Raw genomic sequence first — 24876 nt, forward strand, 5'->3', positions numbered from 1 at the left:
GCACCCAGCTTCTAGGTACAAAATTCACTTGGTGGTAGGAGTGCGAGGGTGTTTTTCAGATTGGAGGCCTGTGACCAACGGTGTGCCCCAGGGATTTGTGCTCGGACCACTGTTACATATTCGGTCCATATTAATGATTTAGATTAAATGTAGTTGGCATAATTACTAAGCTTGCAGATGATACCAATGGTGGCAGTATAGCGGTCATCGAAGAAAGTTATCTATGGTTACAACAGGATCTAGATCAATGGGGAAAGTGGGCTGAGGAATGACAGATGAAATTTAACTCAGAAGTGTGAGGTATTGCATTTTTGAATGTCAAATCGGGGCCGGACTTGCACAGTTAATGGCAGAGCCCTGGAGAGTTCTGTAGAACAGAGAGACATGCATGTAATTCCCTGAAAAGGATGACAGGGGTAGACATGATGATGAAGGCATTTAGCATACCTGCATTCATGGGTCAGGGCACTGAGTACAAGAGTAGGGACATCATATTGCGACTGTCCAAGATGAAGGTGAGATTATAATTGGAGTGATGTGTCCATTTGTGGGTGCTGAGCTATAGGAAGGATGTCATTAGGCTGGAAACTGCTGAAAAGATTCTCAAAGACATTACAGTAATGTCTTTGAGGGCTTGAGTTACAAGGAGAGACTGGATAGGCTGGGGCTTTTCTGGAGTATAGGAAGATGAGGGGATCTTGTGGAGGTATATAAAATCATGAGGGGACATAGATAAGGTGAATAGTTGGTCCTTTTCCCTGTGTAGTGGAGTCTAAAACTTGATCACAAAAATTTAAGGTGAGAGGGTAAAAATGTAAAGGGTGCCTGAGAAGCAACATATTCAAAGAAGATGATGGGTATATAAAATGAGCTACCAGAGGAAGTGGAAGGGGCAGCTACAATAGCAATGTTTAAAAGACATTTGGACGAGTACATGGATAGGAATGGTTTTGAGGAATGTGGACTAACACTGGCAAGTGGGGCTCATATAGATAGGTAATTTGGTCAACCTGGACAAGTTGGTCCAAAGGTTCTGCTTCCATGTTGTGTAACTCTGAAATCTAGATGACCCAGTCAATGAAAATGACCCCACATCTTCTTGTTAAGTTTTCATAAGATCACATCCACCAAACACTAGATAAAGCTGGTCTACTATATCTCTGCACACAAAACAAACCTACCATCCCCAGAATCATTCATTGAGCCTTGGAACACACACCCTTTCATGCGTATATCCTTCCCTGAGTTGGGAGACCAGACACGTTTAGAACTGATTTCCAAAGGGCCATATATAATTTGAACAGGTTTGTGCATTTATAGATCTCCCACATACATGCCTTGAGCATTGATCATCATGCACTTATATTGCATTAATTAATAGATTATTGTGTTTTGAATCTGCTATTAATTCTAATTTGGCTCATTTTCAAATATGGGACATGTTGCAGAAAACAGCATCTCTGGGGAGAAGGAATGGGTGACGTTTCGGGTGAAGACTGAAGAAGGTCTCGACCTAAAATGTCACCCATTCCTTCTCTCCAGCGATGCTGCCTGTCCCGCTGAGATACTCCAGTATTTTGCGTCTATCTTCGATTTAAACCAGCATCTGCAATTCCTTCCTACAGATGTTGCAGAAAGCTCCTTAATACAAAAGTTCTGTTTTCTGCTTATCCCAATGTGATACACGTTCTTTACATCTGGATTTGTAAATTTTGCCATGCTCCAGTGCTTGTCATGGGCTGGTACTTCCAGTAGCCATAAAACTTATTTTAATTCTTCTTCCCTTAAATTCTATGTTCTACCTATTTTTTTCCTTCATGACGAAGGCCACTACTCTTCATTACTGAAGAAGGGTCCCAATCCAAAAGTCATCGATCTATATTCTCCAGAGATGCCCACGACCCACTGAATTACTCCAGCAATTTGTGTCTGTCTTTATTGTAAACCAGCATCTGTGGTTCCTTTTTACTACTCTTCACTATTGTTCCTGCTTAGCATTCCTGGAGGTGTTAACATTTGTTTTAATTTCTGGTCCTACCTATCTTGAGCCATATCTCCGTAAAAGTCACCAAATTATATATTTCAAGATGACATTGTTTTTATAAAGTACACGTCATTTTGCCAAACTTCGATATGTCTCCTGATTTAATTTTGCATCTTCTGGTTTACCTTTCTGGGTCCACCTGGCCAGTGCCCTCGGGATCCTGAGAATGAGGTAGAGGAGTGCTGTAGTGGGATGATTTCCAAAGCTTGATGTCAATAAAATGATATTTGTTTGAGTGTGAGGAGTCTTTCATGGCCTTGTCTGGGTGTAGGTAGGTGCTGTCCTTTCCTATCTTATTTGTTGGGATCATGTATTGACCAGCTTCCTTTGTATGCCTACTGATTTCCATATGTATCTTGGCAATTCTTTCTCTCATCTTACTTCCCAGTCCACCAGCTTTTCCATCTGATTTGCCCTGATGAGGCTGGGTTTATGCTTTTGCTTCTGATGTCTCGTTTTTTCCTCAACAATTTACTCTTTGCTCAAGAGCTTGTGACCTTGAATGTTTATCTCCCACACTTCTCATTTCTTCGCTCACAATCGTCTTTATCATCAAGCTCCATGTAAAATGGATCATCTCCCCCATTCATTTCACTCTGTCCGCAGCAAATCTCCTCATTCGGCATTTTGAAGAGGTCACGCCCATTCCCCATTGGTCTTGGTTCAGTTTTTATACCAAGGTATTGAACATAAGCACTTCAAATATTGCAAATAGAGAACTTCACAGTAAAAAAGCATATGATCTTTACAGAGAATTGCTAATCCAGAAGATATAGGAAATTCCTGTTAGACAGCATATCTGAGGAGATGTATGATTTCAGGTTGATGGTTTATTTCCATCAGGAAAGTGAGATTTTGTTTTCCTCTCCATGAGTATTGCCAGATTTGCTGATGATTTCCAATATTTTCTATTTTTATTTCCAACCTCTTCATTTTTTTTTTGTGGGAGATTTTGACAAGAGTACCAAGTTCTTCACTTAGTTCATGCTACTTTTGGCTAGATCCTAATTTGGGTTAAGAAGCATTTGCTTGTGGATGGAGTTTTGACATCCTACTGAAAGTGAATATTTTCAATATATCACTTTTTCTTGTGAACCTTGGACCACTTTTTTTAATTGAACTGGATGTTAAGATATGCTTGGGAATATAAAGAAAATAAAGCTACTTACGACAAATGTCAGATTTCAAATATTTGGGAGAACCATGTTGATTACAAAAGAGAAAACTAGAGGCAGAGAACATATGAGAGATTTAACTGTCAGCATACCACAAAAGTGAAGGTATTTACACGGTGAAAGGGTAGTACATTGGGGGGTTGGGACTCAAGGACAAACATTGGAACATCTAAGAATGCTGAGTTTTGCACCTTCCTTGACCAGGCAAAATGGTGTTCCCAGAGTAATAGTGAAGAAGCAGATAATGGAGACATGTGAACAATTCATGGTATGGAGCTGGTTAATTGTTGGCTGATCTTAGAGTAGCAGAGTCACCAGGATCAAATGAGATGCATCCTAGTGTGCTGAGGGGAATATGGAAGGATATGATGGGTTACTGGCCATTTATCTTTATACTGTTTGGCTAAGGGGGTATGGCGCTAGAGGATTGGACTGTGGTGAATGTTATTCCCGTGTTTGAAAGACGGACACTGGGTAAGCTCAGCATCAACAGGCCAGACAATGTCATCTTGGGGGGGGGGGGGGGGGGGAAGCTTTCAGTCATGTACTGGGGGAGGATTAATAATCACCTGGAGGAAAATGATTTGGTTAAGCAAAGCCAGACTTGATTTAAAGGTATATTTTGTTAACTGTGTTTGATAACCTTTTTCTAGGTAAGGTATAGAGTGGAGGATGAAGCACTGGATTTCCAGAGAGCTTGTGATGAGGGCTGTGTAAAAATAATTGAAGCATGTTGGATAAAAGGGATATCAATAGAATGGATATGAAGTTGGCTAATTAACAGCCAACAGAGATGAATGGTTGTTTGTCAGGCTGGAGGATGGCACTTAGTGGCATTCTTTTAAGGTGTTTTGTGTTTTGACATGTATTGATAACCTAGACTTTGGTGGGGGTGTCCAAGCCACAATCCCTAAATTTGCAGATGAGGCAAAACTTGCTAATGCTATCCGCAAAGTGATAAATTGAAGCAATATATAAATAAACTGGTAGTTTGAGCAGATATGTTGCAGATAGAAGCTTAACATGAGTATAACGTGATGCATTTTGACAGGTAGAATAAAAGACAAGGAGAAGAGGGACTAGGTATATGGTACACAGTCATTGAGAGTAACAGGGTAGAATGAGAAAATGGTTAACAAGGCCCTACGGCAGAGAAAAACTACAGCCCAGGCCTATACTGATCATCAACTACTCATTCATACTAAGTCCAGTTTAGCCCGTAGTTTTCTCTGTCTTCTGCTGCTGTGGAGTATTTCTTCTTATGCAGTTTGTCAGGTCTAAATTGCACCTTTCCAATGTTCATTTTAATGGTGACTTGATGCTGTTGCTTGTTCCAGGAGAATGTGTGAAACATTACCCAATTTTTTTTTCTTCTCTTTCTCCACAGGGTTATCTGGTGATCCTGCAGATCTCAGCAAAAGGCATCAAGCCTTTGGGGAAAATTTAATACCACCTAAAAAACCAAAAACGTTTCTTCAGCTAGTATGGGAAGCTCTACAAGACGTCACCTTAATTATTTTAGAAATTGCAGCCATAATATCACTAGGCCTTTCTTTCTATAATCCTCCTGGAGGGAAGAATGTAGGCAAGTATTAAAACTGTTTTAACAATTTACAACTAAAATATTAATAACAAATAGTAGCGCAGCGGTAGAGTTGGTAGAATCATTTAGCCAAGTTTAGAGATATTTAGTGTGGCACAGTAGCGCAGTGGTAGAGTTGCTGCCTTTACAGATCACATCTGGAATATTGTGTGCAGTTTTGGTCTCCTAATTTGAGGAAGGGCATCCTTGCTATTGATGCAGTGCAGCGTAGGTTCACGAGGGTAATTCCTGGGATGGCGGGATTGTCATATAAGGAAAGATTGGAAAGACTGGGCTTGTATTCACTGGAGTTTAGAAAGATGAGAGGGGATCTTATAGAGATGTATAAAATTATGAAAGGACTGAACAAGCTAGATGCAGAAAAAATGTTCCCAATGTTGGGGGAGCCCAGAACCAGGGCCCATAGTCTAAGAATAAAGGGGAGGCCATTTAAAACTGAAGTGAGAAAAAACTTTTTCACCCAGAGAGTTGTGAATTTGTGGAATTCTCCGCCACAGAGGGCAGTGGAGGCCAATTCACTGGTTGAATGAGAGTTAGATAGAGCTCTAGGGGCTAGTGGAATCAAGTGATATGGGGAGAAGACAGGCACATTGTGGATGATCAGCCATGATCACAATGAATGGTGGTGCTGGTTCGAAGGGCCAAATGGCCTCCTCCTGCACCTATTTTCTATGTTTCTACAGCGCCAGAGACCTGGATCGATCCTGACTATGGGTGCTGTCTGTGTTTTCACATTCTCCCTGTGACCACGTAGGTTTTCTCTGCGTGCTCCCACATTCCAAAGACATGCAGGTTTGTAGATTAATTGGCTTCTGTAAATTGCCCCTAGCATGTAGGATGTGAAAATGGGATAACGGGATTAATGTGAATGGATGATCGATGGTCAGCATGGACTAGGTGAGTCGAAGGGCCTGTTTCCACACTGTATCTCTAAAACTAAAACTAAACTATATGATATCTGCGCAGACTCTTTAACCCAATATTTTGTGTTCCAGAAAGAAACTGAATTTCTGGATTAGCCATCAGTTTATTTTGACTACCATGTTCTAAATGCAAAAAAATTGATGCAGATAATGAATTAGCTCAGTAATCTGCTCCCGACAGTTCTGCTGAATGCTCAAGTGCTAACATTAACTGGAGATAGTCAAGCAGAGAGAGAAGAAAAAAGGTTTGGGAAAATTATCCAGTATTGTTGCAGGTGTTAAATGAGCCCAATTACTGATTTTGTGTTTCTGAGTTTGCAAATTGACTTTTTGTTGCAAATTACTTTAAAATTAGCATTGTGCTCGAGCCAGCCATTATCTGAAAGAATGTTTTAAAGGAAGAAAGGATGCCTTCAGGAAATAAGTAGTGCTTAATGTCCAACAGATTTCAAATGTCTTAATATTATTTATGGTCTTGGACCATCACTTTATTTTGGGAGCATGAGAGTCATAAAATATCCAGGTAATCAGAATTAGGAATACATTACTGGGAAGTACTGCATATGATAATCACTAGGCAATAATCTAATAGCTGTTATCATATCATATCATATATATACAGCCGGAAACAGGCCTTTTCGGCCCTCCAAGTCCGTGCCGCCCAGCGATCCCCGCACATTAACACTATCCTACACCCACTAGGGACAATTTTAAATTTACCCAGCCAATTAACCTACATACCTGTACGTCTTTGGAGTGTGGGAGGAAACCGAAGATCTCGGAGAAAACCCACGCAGGTCACGGGGAGAACGTACAAACTCCTTACAGTGCAGCACCCGTAGTCAGGATCGAACCTGAGTCTCCGGCGCTGCATTCGCTGTAAAGCAGCAACTCTACCGCTGCGCTACAAAACCACCCCACTTCACCCCTTTTCCCCCCTCTCCGCCTGTACCCCACTGTTTCTATTTCCTATTGGCCATACCCTTCCACCTATATTCTCCCTCCAGCTTCACAATTTGCAGCCCTTCAATCCTATTGTCTAACATCTATCTTTTCATCTCTGACTTTTGACTAACCATCTGTCTCTCATCCCTATTCTCCCTTTACAAGTATCCATCTATTACTTGCCAGGCTTTGTCCTGCTCCTCTCTGCTAGCTTTCTTCACACCCCTACAATTAGTCTGAAGAACGGTCCCGACCCAGAATGTCACCTACACATGTTCTCCAGAGATGCTACCTGACCTGCTGAGTTACCCAGCATTGTCTATTTTCAGATTGCATTCCACTCCTTAGCCAGGAAGTATTGATGTAGTATTCAGAGAATCATACAATACCAAAAGGGGCCCTCTCTGCCCAGCGTCTATGCCGGCCATAATGCCTAACTACTCTAATCCCATTTACCTGCCTTAGGCCTGTCTCGGTCTACACCTTTCCAAGTTAGGGACTGCACAGTGGCACTGCTGATAGAACTGCGGCCTCACCGCATCAGAGACCTGAGTACGATCCTGACTGAGTCCTGTCTGTGTGGAGTTTGCATGTTCTCCCTGTGAACGTGTGGGTTTCCTCCAGGTGCTCCACTTTCCTCCCACATTCCAAAGGCGTGCGAGTTTGTAGGTTAATTGGCCTCTGTAAATTGCTCCGAGTGTGTCGGGAGTGGATGCGAATGTGGGATAACATAGAATTAGTATGAAGGGGTATTAACGGTCAGCGTGGACTCAGTGTGCTGAATGGCTCGTTTCCATGCTGTAGGCTCCAATTACTTTCAATTAAGTATCTGTCCAAACGTCTTTTCAATATTGTTCTTGAACACTCAGGTTATGTATCCTTATACACATATTTTTTTAATCTTAAACAAATACATAAGATCCAAGGATTAATCACAAGGTAATAATTAAATAGCTGTTAAAATGACTTAAACTTGAAAAGGTATTTACAAGTAGATTTGCAGACCAAGAATAAGGAAACATCTCTGCCCACAAGTGACTATTGTTACTTAGTTTCACAGGTAATTATGGATGGGTTATAAAATATTCGCATCATCATTGCCCACATCCTTAGAATGAATATAAAGTGTTGTTTGGTTATCGTTGGTCTGCAAATGTGCTCATAAATGTCTAAGTTTAATAAGTAGAGTCATGATACTTTGAAAGGTGAAATTTGAACATGTTGCAAGATTTGCACATTGGTCATCAGGGTGACCAACAGTTCTACATTGTGTTCTTGGGAGTTGAAAAGCATGCCAAGAGATGGTACTCACAAATAATGATGAACACCTCCCATAGTTTATGTCATCACTTGCCTCATGTCTAGGGTGATTGCCCTCCTGATAAACAACATTGACAAATCTAGTCACTATTGGATCTAAAGAGGATATTCACACAGTCCTAAAAATTAACATTGAAGTTCAATCAACCGAGAAGAATGTCTGAAAGAGGTTGTTCTCGCGAATGGGTGGTGTTTTGGGAGCAGACTTTCATCAATCCTCTTGGCAAAATGGGTAATATTGTTTAACTTTACATGTGTTGCTAAATTTAATCAGGATTCACATTTTTGGTACCATGGTCTTCAGTGTGATTTCTGAAATATTTCATAATTCAGTGTTTTCTCTGTTGGGTTGAATATCCTCTCATTGATCTTCCCGTAAGCTTGGTATATTTCCTCCTTGGTAATTATATATCTTGGTTAAAAATGACTGCTTGCATTTTTTTTTAATTTGCTTGAGGTAAAAATGATACACAGTTCAAATTAAATTATCACGTGTGCCAAGGAAATTGAGCTGTAGTGCCTAATACTAAATTCTCCATTAAAAAAAAAAGTTCCTTGCATTGATGTTTAATTGAATTGATTGAAAGATATAGCTTGGAAACAGGCCCTTTGGCCCACTGTCTTATCGATCGCCCATTCACAATAGTTCTGTAATCCCATTCTTGCATCCACTCACACTAGGGGCAATTTAGAGTCAAATGTGTTTAATTCTATTGTACCGAAACAGAACAATAAAATTCTTACTTGCAGTGGCGCAACAGGTTTGTAAACACAATTACCTACAAACCCGCATATCTTCGGGGTGTGGGAGGAAACTGGGGTACTCAGAAGAAACCTATGCAGTCACAGGAAGAATGTGCAAACTCCAGAGACACAGCGACCAAGGTTAGGATCAAACCTGGGTCTCTGGAGTTGTGAGACAGCAGCTCTACCAGCAGTGTTGTCTAATCATTGATTTAACGAATGTCATTAAGATATTTGTTGCAAGCTCCGCCATGTATAAAGGTTGTTAAATTGTCAAGCTCATGTTTGTGATGGAAAAGCAGTCAACTATCAATTGATTTTATTCATTCTGCCATGTTTGTATCTTGTGCATGTGTAATCTATGCTATTGCTTATATATTATGATCTGTTCTTTCTGCAGCTTGTGGTAAAGTTATACATGTTGATGATGAATCTGAGACACAAGCTGGTTGGATCGAAGGAGTTGCAATTCTTGTTTCTGTTATTTGTGTGGTGCTGGTTACAGCTTTCAATGACTGGAGTAAGGAAAAGCAATTTAGAGGTCTACAAAACAGGATAGAGCAGGAGCAGAAATTCACAGTGATAAGATATGGCCAAGTTATCCAGATACCTGTGGCAGAACTGGTTGTTGGCGACATTGCTCAAATTAAATATGGTAATTAAAGTTATTACTTTTACTTTTGTAAAATATGAGATTAAATTATGAAATGATATTTTCCAGAAACTGTTTGTGTTGTATTGAGTCTTTGTCACCTGCTGCTTATATCTGTCACTGCTTATATCAGTCATTATCGCTTGTCATCCTAGTTTAGTTTATTGTCATGTGTACCAATGCACAGTGAAAAGGTTTTCTGCTGCATGCTATCCAGTCAGCAGAAAGACTATATATGATTACAATCAAGCCGTCCACAGTGTACGGATACACGATAATGGGAATAACGTTTAGTGCAAGATAAAGTCCAGTACAATTAAAAGATAGACCAAGGGTCTCCAAGGGTAGCTCAGGACTTCTCTGCCTTCCTTATATGTATGGCTGTAATAAAAGAATGGGAGCTGAATAGGTTGGCAGTATGAAGATTCTCACACATTCATTAGTGTTAAAAATAAATCCCAATAACCGTCAAGGGACAATGGAAGAGAAGAACTTAAAAGAATCCCTACCACCAGAAAATTCAAGTACTAGGCAAATTAATGATACCGAAGATCTATTACCCTGGACCCCTGCCTGGTGATCTTAAAGGAAGTGGATGCATTGGTTGTAATTTATCAAAGTTCCCTAGAGTCTGGAAAGGTATCAGAAAGTTATTGCTGCAAATGTAACATCACTGAGAGGAGGAAGGCAGGAAGAAATGCACTGGATAAATCCATTATTGTGGAGGAAAAATCAAGATGTTTAGAAAATTGTAAGACAACCAGAATTAGCATGGTTTTATGAAAGGGAAATATTTGACAAATTAGCTGGAGTTTAAAGATGTAACAAACGGAGTGGGGAAAGAGGTGCAAGCTGATGTAGTGTTTGAAATTTCCAGAAAACATTCGATCAGGTGCTACTAACAGTTGCAGCACAGGTAAGGGTGCGCTAGGTTGGAGTTGATATATTTATTCTGATAGGTAAGCCCGCGGTGCAAATCGGTCTGATGCCTGATTCATTCATTCGTAGGTCTGGGAATAAAAGTAGGTGAAATAAGCTTCCATTCAATGCACAAGACTACTATGCAATAATTGTAACTCTCGTGCAATGTTTGATTTGTAGAGCACAGTTAATGATTATAATAAAAAGGATGCTATGTATCTATGTTGATTAACATGGCCAGTTGCCTCATTGGAACCACAGTGAAAACTTTGACTTGGAAAAGTTAATATTTCCAGATGAAATTCTACTGATCATAGGCTCCTAAACATATGAATTGTCTGCCTTGTTTGCTTCAACTCCGAACGCCCTAATATGTCAATCTCGTGCTCACAGAATGCAATCCAAGTCTTCAAAATTTCTCTGCATCTGTTGCACATGCAAATGAGATTCATGGGATTATGTTAGCATATGGTCGCAGACTGTAGGAAAATGAATGGATTGCTTGTGCTAACGTTTTAAATTCTCATTTTTATTTTGTCTACAAAGTAACATCAAATTTGATATGTATTGGAGAATTGGGGAACATTGATATGGGCTGAACATAGAATTGTAATAGATGGTTAAAATGATGAACTAAAACTAGAAGTTTGTGGCTTTCTGCATTTCAGGTGACCTCCTTCCTGCTGATGGTGTACTTATTCATGGAAATGATCTAAAGATTGACGAAAGCTCGCTTACTGGAGAGTCTGACCATGTGAAGAAATACCTAGACAGAGACCCGATGTTGTTGTCTGGTAAGAAGATATACTATCCAGCTATTGGTCGGCTGGGAAATCAACTCTTATCATGGTAGACCACAGTTAGAACTAACCAATCCATTGTCTAATCTAACATGTTAATTGAGAACTGAGTTACAAAGCAGCTTTTTGAAGAGAGACACAAAATGTTGGAGTAACTCAGCGGGTCAGGCAGCATCTCTAGAGAAAATGGAGAGGTGACGTTTCGGGTCAGGACCTTTTGACTGGTTGTGGGAGTGCTGGGAACTAGAAGCAAGAAAAGACCAGACCAATCAGGGGCCAGCAACAGATGACCTCAGGCAGGGTAGTTCCCTGATAGGCCATTTGTTGGAAGGATCCTGACCCGAAACACCACCTATACATTTTCTCCAGAGTTGCTGCCTGACCCAGTTACTCCAGCATTTTGTGCTTACCTTTGGTATAAACCAGCATCTGGTTTGTTGAGACAGCACTGTAGGGCAATGTACAGCAAAAGCTTCTATTGGAACCTAATCAAATGTACAGCACTTTGGTCAACGTGGGTTGTTTTTAAATGTGCTATACAAATAAAATTGACTTGACTTGACTTGACTTTATCTGACCTCTCTAGGAACTAATATTTCAATGGAAACAATGGAGCCCACAGAGGGGTGGGGCCAAGAGATTATGAGCTAATTGTTGATTTACTGACAATGTCATTATATGGCACCTGCCAAGTCCGGCATGTACCAGATAATACAAAGCAAAAACTAAACTGCTGGAGAACACAGCAAGTTGGGCAGCATCTATAGAGGTGGAAAGAGGGTTGTCTGTTTTGGGTTAGGACCCTGCATCAGGACAAACCACATCTCCACTGACTTGTTGAATTTTGTCTGAAGAAGGGTCTCGACCCGAAATATCATCCATTTCTTCCCTCCAGAGATGCCTGTCCTGCTGAGTTATTCCAGCTTTTTGTGTCTATCTGTTGTTGAATTTCTCCATCAGTTTATCTCCTTGCTCCAGATTTGCAGCATCTGCAGTCTTTTGTCTGGTTAATACAGCTTTTACTGTATTCTTTTGGGAAGGGGACCATTAACTTAGGAAGAGGTGTTTACTGTTATTGAGGTAACATAGCTATGACAGAAATATTCTTATTATGCAGTGGATGTATTAAACTGTACTGGTTCACTGGAATTCTTTAATCCAAGAAAAATAAGGTGGTGGAGAGTGCCAAGATAAAATTAGGAAACCATTAAAGCACGAAGGCAGGCAGAGTGACACTCTCCTGATTTAGTAGAAAAGTAAATGCTTGGGTATTTAATAAACTATCACCAAGAAATAAATGAAGACAAGATTGCTCGAATGGAAAAGGCCAAAGTGGAATAACCAGGAACTATAGGATGGAAATGCTGACAAATAAAACGGTCCAGCAAAATCTAAATTTTAGGATGTATAAACGAAAGCCCCTCCCAAGTGTGTGAAAGTGTCCTCGATGACCGAGTGTTTCAGTTAAGCATAAAATGCAGTAAAAACATTTGGAAAGAGGAGAACATTTACAGAAAAGCAAGCAGATTTAAAGTTGAGTAGGAGAAAATTTGAAGGGAAATTGCAGGATATAATTGTTATTGTGATGATCTCATTTACTTGGATTTGTATCTGCATGCCTTCACTAAATGTGATCGATTCTTTTTAAAGCTGCAGTATTTAATTTTCTAATGCTTCCCAGCTGTCACTCTGCTCATAAAAGGGTGCCATTATATCAAATATAGTTTAACTGCATTCCTCATATCTTAATGTAGTTATTTCCTTTCAGAGGCTCTGTAGTTCCCTATTTTGGAAAAATCTTTCTCCCATCATCCTCTGGATTTCATCCCACCTGTTAGCCGAGGCAACACTTGTTCATGGAGCAAAATAATGCTGGTTTATAACTTCAACCCCTGCTGCTTGCCCTCCACAAGTACCCAACACTGCTGCACATTGTGGGCAAAAAAAAAATCTTGCTCTTGTAACAGATGTTCCAAGAATTTGTGATGCCAGGTGGCAGCAGAGTTGGACCACTGACCTCAGCAGGAATAAGAATGAATTGAAGACTAAAGACTGCTATGAGAAGAGAAGTTGGGGGAAAAAAACTACTTCCATTTGTTTCCATCTGTTGCTGGCCCTTATTTGTTCTGGCCTTTTCTTACCTCCAGTCTCCACCCCCCCTCCCCCACCACACACTTTCCGTCTGAAGAAGGGTTCCAACTCAACGTCACCTGCTCCTTTTTCTCCAAAGATGCTGCCTGACCCGCTGAGTTGCTCTAGCACTTTATGTCTAGTTCAGTTTAGTATTAGAACTTGATAAGAGCAGACTTCAGAAATAAAGCAAATGCATGGAATGAAACATTAATGAGACTTTGCTGTAGAAAATGGAAAATTTGAGGTATTTTAATATTTCGCTTCATTTGTAGAATAGGGTAGACTTAGAGAAACACTGTTTATTGGAAACTCGAGTGTTGACATGGACATCCCAGGCTCCAATAATCTACGCTACACACTGGAGGCAGTTTAGCGATGAAATGGAGATACTAAATTTTCAAACTTCCTTGAAAACAAGAAATTTACTAAGGATTGCAAGGTGATGAACATTCTACCCTATTCAAAGAAAAACAGAGAGAGGGGTAAGACAGGTAATTATAGACCAGTTAGCCTCATCAACAGTTTAAAAAAATAGGACAGTTATTAATGGCCTAAGTATGTGGGCAATTATAGGCAGTTAAAAATTGTTTAGATAATGGAATAAGTAAGTCAATTTCCTGACGATTTGATGACAAAGTGGATTGATGGAGCGGGAGCATGAAAATGAGTTCATTAGTTTTAATTGCTGAATGGTTAAAAATGATTGCATTTTGGAGCCGGATGGTGGACTGAGTGGTTTAAGGATTTGAGATCTCTGACTGTTCTGTAAATTTTGAGAAGTGTTTGCTGGATGTTTGTAAAACAAAGTAAGCTAACAAAGGTACATTCTGGAGTGGATTTGAGGATAACAATGTCAACTATGATAGGCTTCTTTACTTTGCACCATCCTCTAATGTGCCCTTTACCGCAGTCTAAATAACTACTACCCATTCGAACACAAACATTATTTTAACTTTTCTATGACTTTTTCCTTTTGAAATCTTAAATTAAATGTCCTATGTTGAAGTTTGGGCTAAAATAATTCATCTGAAAGAACGTACTTAATCTTGTAGTTCGATCCCTTTACACTTGCTGTTCTACTTTTCAATAATGAATATGCATTGTAAGTGCATTTAGAGGTTTATACAAGATTCAAGATTTATGATGTTTACTATTATTCCTTTCAAAGTTTAGTCTAATAGTTGTATTCAATTTATGCATGGTTCATGTTTCTCATGAGTATTTGCCTCTATCAGCATCAAATTAGTTTCATAGCTACCTATATGTTGGCTTAACTAGACAGAATTATCCTGTCCGCAGTAGCTGAATCCTGCAGTCCTGCACAGTTCAGAACTGGGGGAATTGATTTCTGCATTCAGCTCATTGTATTAAGTATGGACCTCTAAGTTTGTTGCAACTATTTAATATGTGGTAATGGATTTACATGAATCTATTTTTGTACTAATGGGTGGTTCTAACTAGGGTCTGTTTGCAGGTACCCATGTAATGGAAGGTTCCGGGCGAATGGTGGTCACGGCAGTTGGTGTAAACTCTCAAACTGGAATCATCCTCACCTTGCTAGGGAGTGGAGAGGAGGAAGCGAAGAAAAGTAAGTGCACTGATTGCTCTGCAACCATTAATTGGCCATCAGGTTAACAGAGTACTCCAATGTGCATCTTTTGGACGTGATGTTTAACTTTTGAAAAGATGCTTTTTAGTTGCAATATGTTGATGAGGCATTTTATCAGTGCTCAGGGACAACATTTTAAAAAAATCTTTAACTCCAAATGCTAACCCTGTGAACTCTGATACAAAAGCACTAATTCGGTACTTTGGCTGTTCTCCACATTAGTCAGGTAATCACAGTACAGATAAAGGTCTGACGGTAAGGTGAATAAATCTGGGGGCAAGGATATGTACGTTCGACAGGGATGTTAAAGCCATTTCAGAAACCTGGTTAAGGGAGGGACAGAACTAGCAGCTTAATATTTCAGGGTATAGGTTCTGTAGGTGAGGTGGGGGTAAAAGAGGAGGGGGAGTTGCTGTATTAATTAAGGAGAACATCATGACTGTCATTTGATATAACATTACTGAAGAACTGTCCAGTAAGGCTGAAGTAGTGGAGCTGAGAAATAAAAAGGATGATCAGGTTGTTGGGCTTGTACTATAGGCACCCAAATAGTCAATGAGAATTAGAACACACACCCCGGGGGATTGCAGACAGCAGCAAGACTATTAGAACGTCATAGTAGGGGATTTTAACATTCAACTGTCAGTCCTTTCCCTCTTTGAGCCAGGTTTCTGTAACTATCACTTTATAGCAGAACTATTTGTATATTTTTGTTGGTTAGCTGAGTGATGTACTTTAGGCATGGTGGTGCATTTGTTTTACAGATCAAACTCCTAAAAGTCTACATTAGCAGCATTTCTGCATGAACTTCATATTCCTTTTAGAAACTCACACACTCGGTAATTTTAGCCCAGGTGTAATTATGGAGATACATCTGGACTACATTCTTTATAATTTTCTCCAACCAAAAGAGCTGAATACGTTCACAGTGGATTCTGATTGACATGAACTATAGAGGAGTAGCGGGATATGGGGTGAGATTGGGAATGAGGTGTTGAAGCCAAGAATGGATCAGCTGTATCTCACTGAATGGCAGTGGGCTTCAGGAGCTGATGCGCTGCTCCAGTTGATTATATTTTCATGTCTATTCTTCCATTAATCAAAGGCGGCACAGTGGTGCAGCTGATAGAGCTGCTGCCTCACAGTGCCAGAGGCCCAGGTATCGATCCTGATCTTGTGCTGTCTGTATGGCATTTGTACATTCTCCCTGTGACTGCATGGGTTTCCTCCGGGTGTTCCGGTTTCCTCCCACATTCCAAATACGTGCGGGTTTGTAGATTAATTGGCTTCTGTAAATTCATCTTGGCGTGATAGTGTGATTGACAGTTGGCATCGACCCGGTGGGCCGAAGGGCCTGTTTCAACGTTGTATATCTAAACTAAACTGAAACACTAAAGAGATATTGCCTCATTGTGGGGTTAGGAACGAATGGATTGGCTACATGACACTGGGTCTAATTCAATCCTTTATTTGCCTTTAAATTGCTGAGCTTGTGGGAGATATTTCTAAATGCATTATTTCCCCTTTTACTGCAAGGCTGCTTAAATAGCAATATAAAGGTTACTAAAAACCATGTGCTGAATTTGGAAATATATGACTTCCTGCTTGTGTCACCCTATTTCCTTCCCCACCCCCCAAACATTAGTTCAGACTTTGTTTGCAAGGACAAATGCAGCCAATCTTAATGGTAGGGAAGTAGTAATTGACTATTAATAAGTAGAGCTTTCAAATTTTATGTGCAAACACAATTATCTATTCAGGCCTATATCAACATCTCAATTTTTTTAATAATTGGAGCTAGGAAATGGGTAACAGGCATTTTAAATTCTTCACTGGATATACAATTGGCCTCAATTTGAATACAAGTCCTTTTTCAAGGAAGAATACATTTATGATATTCCTCTAACTTTCAGGAGAAGTAGTAAATATTAAGTATTTCACTTCCCATTTAACACAATTAAATGACTTATTGAATACGTCAATGTATAAATTGAGTTAATACCTTTTGGCTGTTTTCACTTAGGTAAAAAGCAAGACCGAACGGTGGAAAATCGAAACAAAGGTGAACATTAAATTATCATTTTAATATTTTTTATGTATATTAAGTGCACCTGGATACAATGAGGGCCAGACTTGGCATGTTAATGTCGAACATTACTTATGATAGTTTTTTCAGGAACATGTCCATATGGCAAAATGGATCAAAGTTTGTACCATGACATTCAAAAGAAATGTTGTCTACTCGTTCACATGATATTGTCTTATTTAGAATGTTCCTCTCCTGACTTCTAATTTAGGCAAATACAAAGTGTGCTTCTCACATATTCCCAGTTGGGAATTTTAGAGTACCAAGTTGGAACGACTTGTGTTTCATTGGAGTTATTATTCCTGTTGTGCTTAGCCGTAGGTCCTCTTGCTCAATGCTGCCACCTTGCTTCCTCCTCTTCCCTTGATCCTCTCCCTCCCACTATCCTATCTAAGATCCCCTCCTTTGTTCTTCAGCCCAAAGATATTTACTCACCTGCCCTGTCCTGAGAATCTGCAGAGCTAGAGTGGTAGCAGGTCATCCTGAGGACCACTTAAGGTGGAGATACATTTGTTAACACTTAGAATTGTGATGTTTTTGTAATCCAGATGGCTCAGCAAGCCTAAATCCAAAGTAGGGCAACGTTTTGAGTTTTGTTATTAATTTGCAGGTCCTTCATTGATCCTTGCATCAATTTAATGGAAGTTTTTGTTGGGATTTAATCTCGTGTTACAGTTATGTAACATCCAACTGTAGAATCTTAAAGTGCCAAAAGAAAGCCATTAACTTTGTGCCCAGGTTTTGCATCTTTCTCCATAATACTGTAAATGCCCTCAACTTCACGCTCTTGATCTTAAAAAGATAGTTATGAAATCTGCCATCACCTGTGTTTCAGGTAATGCATTCTGAATTCTAGTGATTTAAGATTTCTCATTTTGTCCTAGCTCTTATTCCATTTATTTTTAATCTGGCATTTTGTCATTGATTTCGAGGAAATTTTTCTGGTCTCGCCACTGTGCCAAGACTTGCACTAGGTCACATTTTAACATTCTCTGTTCCAAGGAGAACTGTCCATTACCAAGCTCCCCTCTTAAATTATGCTTCTCCAATCTGTCTTCGACTCAGCAAAAACATAGTTAAAAACAGTGTGCTATTGAAAATTAATTAAACTAGTTATGAAAATGAGAGAGAAAAAGCACATTGTCTGTGTACATGGATGTATTTAGCTGTTATTTCACCACAGGGTCTCACTATCCAAGGGCATTATTGGAATGCCATTACCAGATGGAGTGCCATGGTTCATTACTACCTTTCAAGACTAGTAAAGGCTGTTATTGGTTAACAGACCATGTTGGTCAGGAGATAGACACAAAAAGCTGGAGTAACTCTGCATCTCTGGAGGGAAGGAATGGGTGACGTTTCGGGTCGAGCCTGAAGAAGGGTCTCGACCCGAGACATCACACATTCCTTCTCTCCAGAGATGCTGCCTGTCCCGCTGAGTTACTCCAGTTTTTTGTGTCTATCTTCAGTTCCTTCCTGCACATGTTGGTCAGGAGGTTCAATGATTTCCTTCAGGAATGGAACATCTTCATGTTTTTTTTCAGCTAAAGCTCAAGATGGGGCAGCTATGGAAATGCAGCCTTTGAAAAGTGATGAAACGGGTGATAATGCAAGTGAAAAAAGTAAAAAAAAATTACCCAAAAAAGAGAAGTCTGTACTTCAAGGAAAGCTAACAAAACTGGCAGTTCAAATAGGGAAAGCTGGTATGACAATTGCCTTCTATTTTAAAATCCCAAATTTTATTCTAATTTCGTACAGAATTATTTGGATTGTGATTCAAGTTGTCTGAAATGTCTTAACCTGAAATACATGGGAACATTTTTACTATTTTTGGGCGAGTTAAAACATGTTGAACTGATTGCAGAATATAGTTTAAAAGTTCAGTCAATTGTTCATGAATGTACCTGGTTTTTAGTGAATGGAATTAGTGCAGCTGTGACTTTTTAGTTTAGCTTAGTGATACAACATGGAAACAGGCCTTTCGGCCCATTGAGTCCACACCAACCACTGATCACCGTTCAAACTAGTTCTATGTTATTCCACATTCTCATCCACTCCCTACACACTAAGGACAATTTAGAGGACAATTCACCTACAAATCTGCATTTCTCTGGGATGTAGGAAAAAACTGGAGCACCCGGAGGAAACCCACGCGGTCATCCAAATTCCACACGGACATCACTTGAGGTCATGATGAAACCAGAATCTTTGGCACTGTGAGGCAGCAGCTCTACCAGCTGTGTCATTGTGCCGTGACAAATGGTGACTCTTGCAATTCCAGCAGCCACATGTCATAATACCGAAGGTATTTATTTCACAAAATGCGTGAGTATCTCAGCAGGTCAGGCAGCATCTCAGGAGAAAAGGAATGGAATGCTGAGATGCTGCCTGACCTGCTGAGTTACTCCAGCATTTTGTGAAATAAATACCTTCGATTTGTACCAGCATTTGCAGTTGCTTTCTTACACTGTCATAATACCGAAGTCGATCCATTTGCATTCTTACCTCAAATACTGTTGAAATCTGTTTCCTCGGCAGGGCTGGGCTAGGCATTAGCAATAACTAGAAGATAGCTATTTGAAGGACAACAGCATAGCTCTTAGTTCACATGCAACTCCTTTCTATTAAAAGTATCCCTAATAAAAAGTGCATAATAATAGCAGTCTGAGAAAGAGTCCTGACCCAATATGTCATCTATTCATTTTCTCCACAGATGCTGCCTCACCCTGTTGAATCATTCCAATATTTTGTGTCTATCTTTGGTAGAAACCAGCATCTGCAGTCCCTTTTTATTACGTAATAAAAAGTGGGTTGTTGCATTCAATTTAATGGTAATTTTCATGCACACTTATCCCATTCCCCGAAGATCCTGGAGAACTCTCCTTTCAGCATTATAAAATATTCTTCCGTGCAGCAGCATGATCCAATCTGTAATATCCCCACCCCAGCCCTTCACATGGCATCATTCTGTACAATGGTAGGCAATGCCACACCTCCCCTTTGATCTTGCCGCCTCTCACTTCTCTTCACAATATCCAGCACCACAAGCACTGCGTCAGGTTGGAAGTGATTTACTTGTATTGCCTGAGCATAATGTATTCACTGCTCTTGATGCAATTTTCCCCAAACACTGGTAAAATTTCAGATTTTCCATCACTGCCATATTTTGCTTGTATAGAAATGAGTCGCTGTTAACTGTCATTTTTGCACATAGTGGTTATAAAATTTAACTAATGCATGAACGCAGCAGCGCCTCATGTTACATCAAGTGTTGTTTATAATTTGTGTTGTAACCCTCTTCTATTTTTCTTTCTTAGGATTGGTGATGTCTGCTATGACCGTTATAATTCTTGTTCTGTTTTTTGTGATTGATACATTTTGGATTCAGCACACCCCTTGGTTGACTGAGTGCACACCAATTTACATCCAGTATTTAGTTAAATTTTTCATAATTGGTGTTACTGTCCTGGTTGTGGCAGTACCAGAAGGTCTCCCCCTTGCAGTTACTATCTCTCTGGCATATTCAGTAAAGGTAAGCTTTAGAAAAGTATATCGATACCTTAGGCCTCGCATGGTTGCTGAATTTAAATGTGCACATATGGTTGATTTCTCTCCCCCCCCCCTCTATTTATGGCTGTGATGTATACTTATCTGATCCATGTCAACAACCACGTTGTCCACTGCAAGCTTCAAGTGTGATTGATTCAGGAATTATTCGATTGAGCAACAGTTGTTGGTTTCTGTTCTAGCCTAACCTGTCCAGGCTTGGAAGGAAAATCTTTCTTTAAAGCAAATTTTCATTTATAGTGTCATTTCTTGGCTGTGAAGGCCAAGTCAATGGGCATTTTCAAAGCTGAGATTGATAGGTTCTTGATTAGTAAGGACATCATAGGTTACAGGGAGATGGCAGGGGAAATGAGGTTGAGAGGGAAAGAAAGATCAGCCATGATTGAATGGTGGAGCAGACTCAATGGGCAAAATGGCCTAATTCTGCTGCTATGTCTTATGATCTTATGAAATCTCAATTGGTCAGTGTACTTCCACAGACCTTAATGATTTGGTACAAGTCATTATGGAATCTGAGTGGTTTTTTTTCTTGGTCAAATCTAATTGCATCTTGTGTGTTGGGCTATATGCATTTTAGAATTGTCTGCATTTTGAATCCTTGAGACGTAGCTTTGTACCCCATTTAATGATGCAATCAATCCACACCAGTGAAGATGGGAAAAATGCAGAGCTGAGTGAGCTGCACAAGGCTCTTTAAGTATGTTCAGGACTGAAATTGAGATTTTCTTTTAGATGACTGGAAAAGAATGGAATGGGCCGCAGGGAAAGTGGAGTTGAGGTAAATCATTAGCCAGACTCGGGATCCTGTTTTTATGTGGTATTAATCCAAGCTTGTTTAAGGTGTAAATTACACCTGAGCAGAGTTGTTCCATGAAGATAACCATTAACTTAAGTATCAATTTGTACATGTTCTTGCATATGGATGAAAATAAATATAAATTTCTCAATACAGAAAATGATGAAAGATAATAACTTGGTCAGACATCTGGATGCCTGTGAAACCATGGGGAATGCAACAGCTATATGTTCAGACAAAACTGGTACCCTTACAATGAACAGAATGACCGTGGTTCAAGCACATATTGCAGGCAAATACCACAAGACAATTCCAGATCCAGAGACTCTTCCTGAAAATATTTTGGACAAACTTATTTTAGGAATAGCTGTGAACTCTGCTTATACTACCAAGATACTGGTATGTTGATACTGGCATATCTTACAACTATCCCTTTAAGTGTAAAATATTAACCACTTAAAATTAATGCCATTTAATGTGCTTACCCAAAGATCTAGTGTTTTATTGCATTGTACAATCTTGTTTTCAAATCTTTGTATTTAAATTTCACGAAATTTCAGCCTAGTGGAACTTGAATGAATATTCTTTAAATTAGTTATCCAGTTGAGGGATTAATGTTCCACCCCAAGAGCAAATATTCAATGATTTGCGGGAAATATAAATTGCATTCTGTAACTGTTTAATACATGCACTTAAATTTTTATTCGGCTGCGTCATTTAACAGTTGTACATGTTAATTAACTTAATTTGGATCATAACCTTTCAAATTGAATACGTCAAATGTATTATTGATTTAACTTCACAGCCACCCGAGAAAGAAGGTGGCTTGCCACGTCAAATTGGGAATAAGACGGAATGTGCCTTGTTAAACTTGGCATTGCAATTGAAGAAAGACTACCAGATAATTCGAAATGAAATTCCAGAAGAGAAAATGTTCAAAGTCTATACCTTCAATTCAGCACGGAAATCCATGAGTACAGTGCTGAAGAATCCAGATGGTGGTTTTCAAATGTACAGCAAGGGTGCCTCTGAAATTGTACTTAAAAAGTAGGTAAAATCAGGTACTATAAGTGTACGTTTGTAATTGATGTTAGAACATAGAACAGTACGGTACAAGGACAGAACATGAATGTGCCAGACATAATGCCAAGACCATCTCTTATCTATCTGTGCATAATCTGTATCCCTCCATTCCCTGCCTATCCAAAAGCTCTTAAATGCCACAATTGGTTCTGCCTCACCAATGTGCAGTGTGTTCCAGGCACTCGCCACTTTGTCCCTCTCACCTTAGAGCTATGCCCTTTAGTATTTTATTTTTCCATATTGTTGAATTTCTGGTAGAAACTTGAATAAAACAGTGTCGTTTATAGCATAAAATTGAGAGCTAAATTAAGATATGCAAACTGTATATCTAAGACACTGCCTCTAAATCACAATGGGTCACTCTCATTCTATTTCCTTCACACATAATTCAGTAATGCTTGCCTTTATAAATCAGAGCATCGAGTATAGAAGTTGGGATGTGATGTTGAAATTGTACAGGGCATTGGTGAGGCTGAATCTGGAGTATGGTGTGCAGTTCTGGTCGCCAAATTATAGGAAAGATGTCGACAAAATGGAGAGGGTACAAAGGAGATTTACTAGAATGTTGCCTGGGTTTCAGCACTTAAGCTACAGAGAGAGGTTGAACAGGTTGGGTCTTTATTCTTTGGAGCGTAGAAGGTTGAGGGGGGACTTGATAGAGGTTTTTAAAATTTTGAGAGGGACGGACAGAGTTGACGTGGGTAGGCTTTTCCCTTTGAGAGTGGGGAAGATTCCAACAAGGGGACATAGCTTCAGAATTGAGGGACAAAAGTTTAGGGGTAACATGAGGGGTAACTTCTTTACTCAGAGGGTGGTGGCTGTATGGAATGGGCTTCCGGTGGAAGTGGTGGAGGCTGGCTCGATTTTATTATTTAAGAGTAAATTGGATAGGTATATGGATAGGAGGGGATTAGAGGGTTATGGTCTGAGTGCAGGTAGATGAGACTAGGTCAGGGAGAGTGGTCGGCGTGGACTGGAAGGGCCGAACGGGCCTGTTTCCGTGCTGTAGTTGTTATATGGTTATATGTAATATGGTTAAAGCTCCAAAATTTGGCTATTTGGAAGACCTGATAGTTTGTCATCTGGTTCACCAGATAATTGTCATTCCATTCTCACAAGACCCCCAGCTTCCAAATTCCTTATGATCGTTGGGATCACTAGAATATTTGTTAATCCACCATCCAACATCTATACAAAAAAAAAGTTGGAATATTAAAGAAATATCATAAAATAGTCCAGACAACTTCTTGATTCATATTTAAGGTGCCAAGTAAGCAGATTAGTTAAGGTTTGCAGCAATCACTTACATTGCTGCAATGGATATGTTTTTGTGAAGAACATGATTCATTCAGCCGTGCAGCAAGTTAACTCGAATATCTTAGAAACATAGAAACATAGAAAATAGGTGCAGGAGTAGGCCATTCGGCCCTTCGAGCCTGCACCGCCATTCAATATGATCATGGCTGATCATCCAACTCAGTATCCCGTACCTGCCTTCTCTCCTTACCCCCTGATCCCTTTAGCCACAAGGGCCACATCTAACTCCCTCTTAAATATAGCCAATGAACTGGCCTCAACTACCTTCTGTGGCAGAGAATTCCACAGATTCACCACTGTGTGAAAAAATCTTTCTCATCTCGGTCCTAAAAGACTTCCCCCTTATCCTTAAACTGTGACCCCTTGTTCTGGACTTCCCCAACATCGGTAACAATCTTCCTGCATCTAGCCTGTCCAACCTCTTAAGAATTTTGTAAGTTTCTATAAGATCCCCCCTCAATCTTCTAAATTCCAGCGAGTACAAGCCGAGTCTATCCAGTCTTTCTTCATATGAAAGTCCTGCCATCCCAGGAATCAATCTGGTGAACCTTCTCTGTACTCCCTCTATGGCAAGAATGTCTTTCCTCAGATTAGGAGACCAAAACTGTACGCAATACTCCAGGTGTGGTCTCACCAATGCCCTGTACATCTTCAGGATTCTTTGCAAATCAACCTTCTCTCTCCAAACCAAATGTTCAGATTGTCTTTTAAACGATTAAAGTATGAACCCAAGGAAATTTTGAAACCTTAACTTTACAAACTGAGATGGCTGAACCTTTGGGGAAGAACCCAAGGTATCCTGCTGTTTAATAGAAAGGCCGAACTTAAATTGAGTTTCAAGAAAATCAACAGTTTGGAGATGTTGAGCAGAACAAAGAACTCAACAGGGTCAGGCAGCATCTGAGGACGGGATGGAAAGGTGACAATTTGGGTAGGGATTCAACAGACTAAATGTAATAGGGGGAGAAAGAGGTAGTGGTGGGACAAAGCATGGCAAATGATAAGTGGATATAGGTGAGGGAGAGGTGGATTGGCAGATAGGTGGAATAAGTGACCTATAAGCTCGAGGTGGAAAATCGTCAGGTAGGGAGATAAAAAAAATGAAATGTAAAGTCGTTGTGAGGGATGTAGGTGAAAAGGGATGAGAGGGGAGTGGAA

The 24876-nt window shown here is 39.8% G+C and overlaps 1 protein-coding gene across 7 annotated transcripts in view; it reads left to right on the forward strand.

The window, feature by feature from the left end:
- LOC144603650 (plasma membrane calcium-transporting ATPase 1-like) overlaps positions 1 to 24876 on the forward strand; it is a 105564-nt gene that overhangs the window by 47856 nt on the left and 32832 nt on the right. For all 7 annotated transcript variants that reach the window (XM_078417208.1, XM_078417202.1, XM_078417207.1 and 4 more), the window contains exons 3-11: positions 4607 to 4804; positions 9155 to 9409; positions 10996 to 11121; positions 14735 to 14848; positions 16893 to 16931; positions 18500 to 18658; positions 20273 to 20487; positions 21475 to 21717; positions 22124 to 22365. In XM_078417208.1, coding sequence (XP_078273334.1) covers positions 4607 to 4804; positions 9155 to 9409; positions 10996 to 11121; positions 14735 to 14848; positions 16893 to 16931; positions 18500 to 18658; positions 20273 to 20487; positions 21475 to 21717; positions 22124 to 22365 — 1591 coding nt within the window. The remainder of the gene's footprint in view (positions 1 to 4606; positions 4805 to 9154; positions 9410 to 10995; positions 11122 to 14734; positions 14849 to 16892; positions 16932 to 18499; positions 18659 to 20272; positions 20488 to 21474; positions 21718 to 22123; positions 22366 to 24876) is intronic.

The sequence above is a fragment of the Rhinoraja longicauda genome, chromosome 20, assembly GCF_053455715.1.
Source record: "Rhinoraja longicauda isolate Sanriku21f chromosome 20, sRhiLon1.1, whole genome shotgun sequence".
In the NCBI taxonomy this organism is placed as follows: domain Eukaryota; kingdom Metazoa; phylum Chordata; class Chondrichthyes; order Rajiformes; family Arhynchobatidae; genus Rhinoraja; species Rhinoraja longicauda.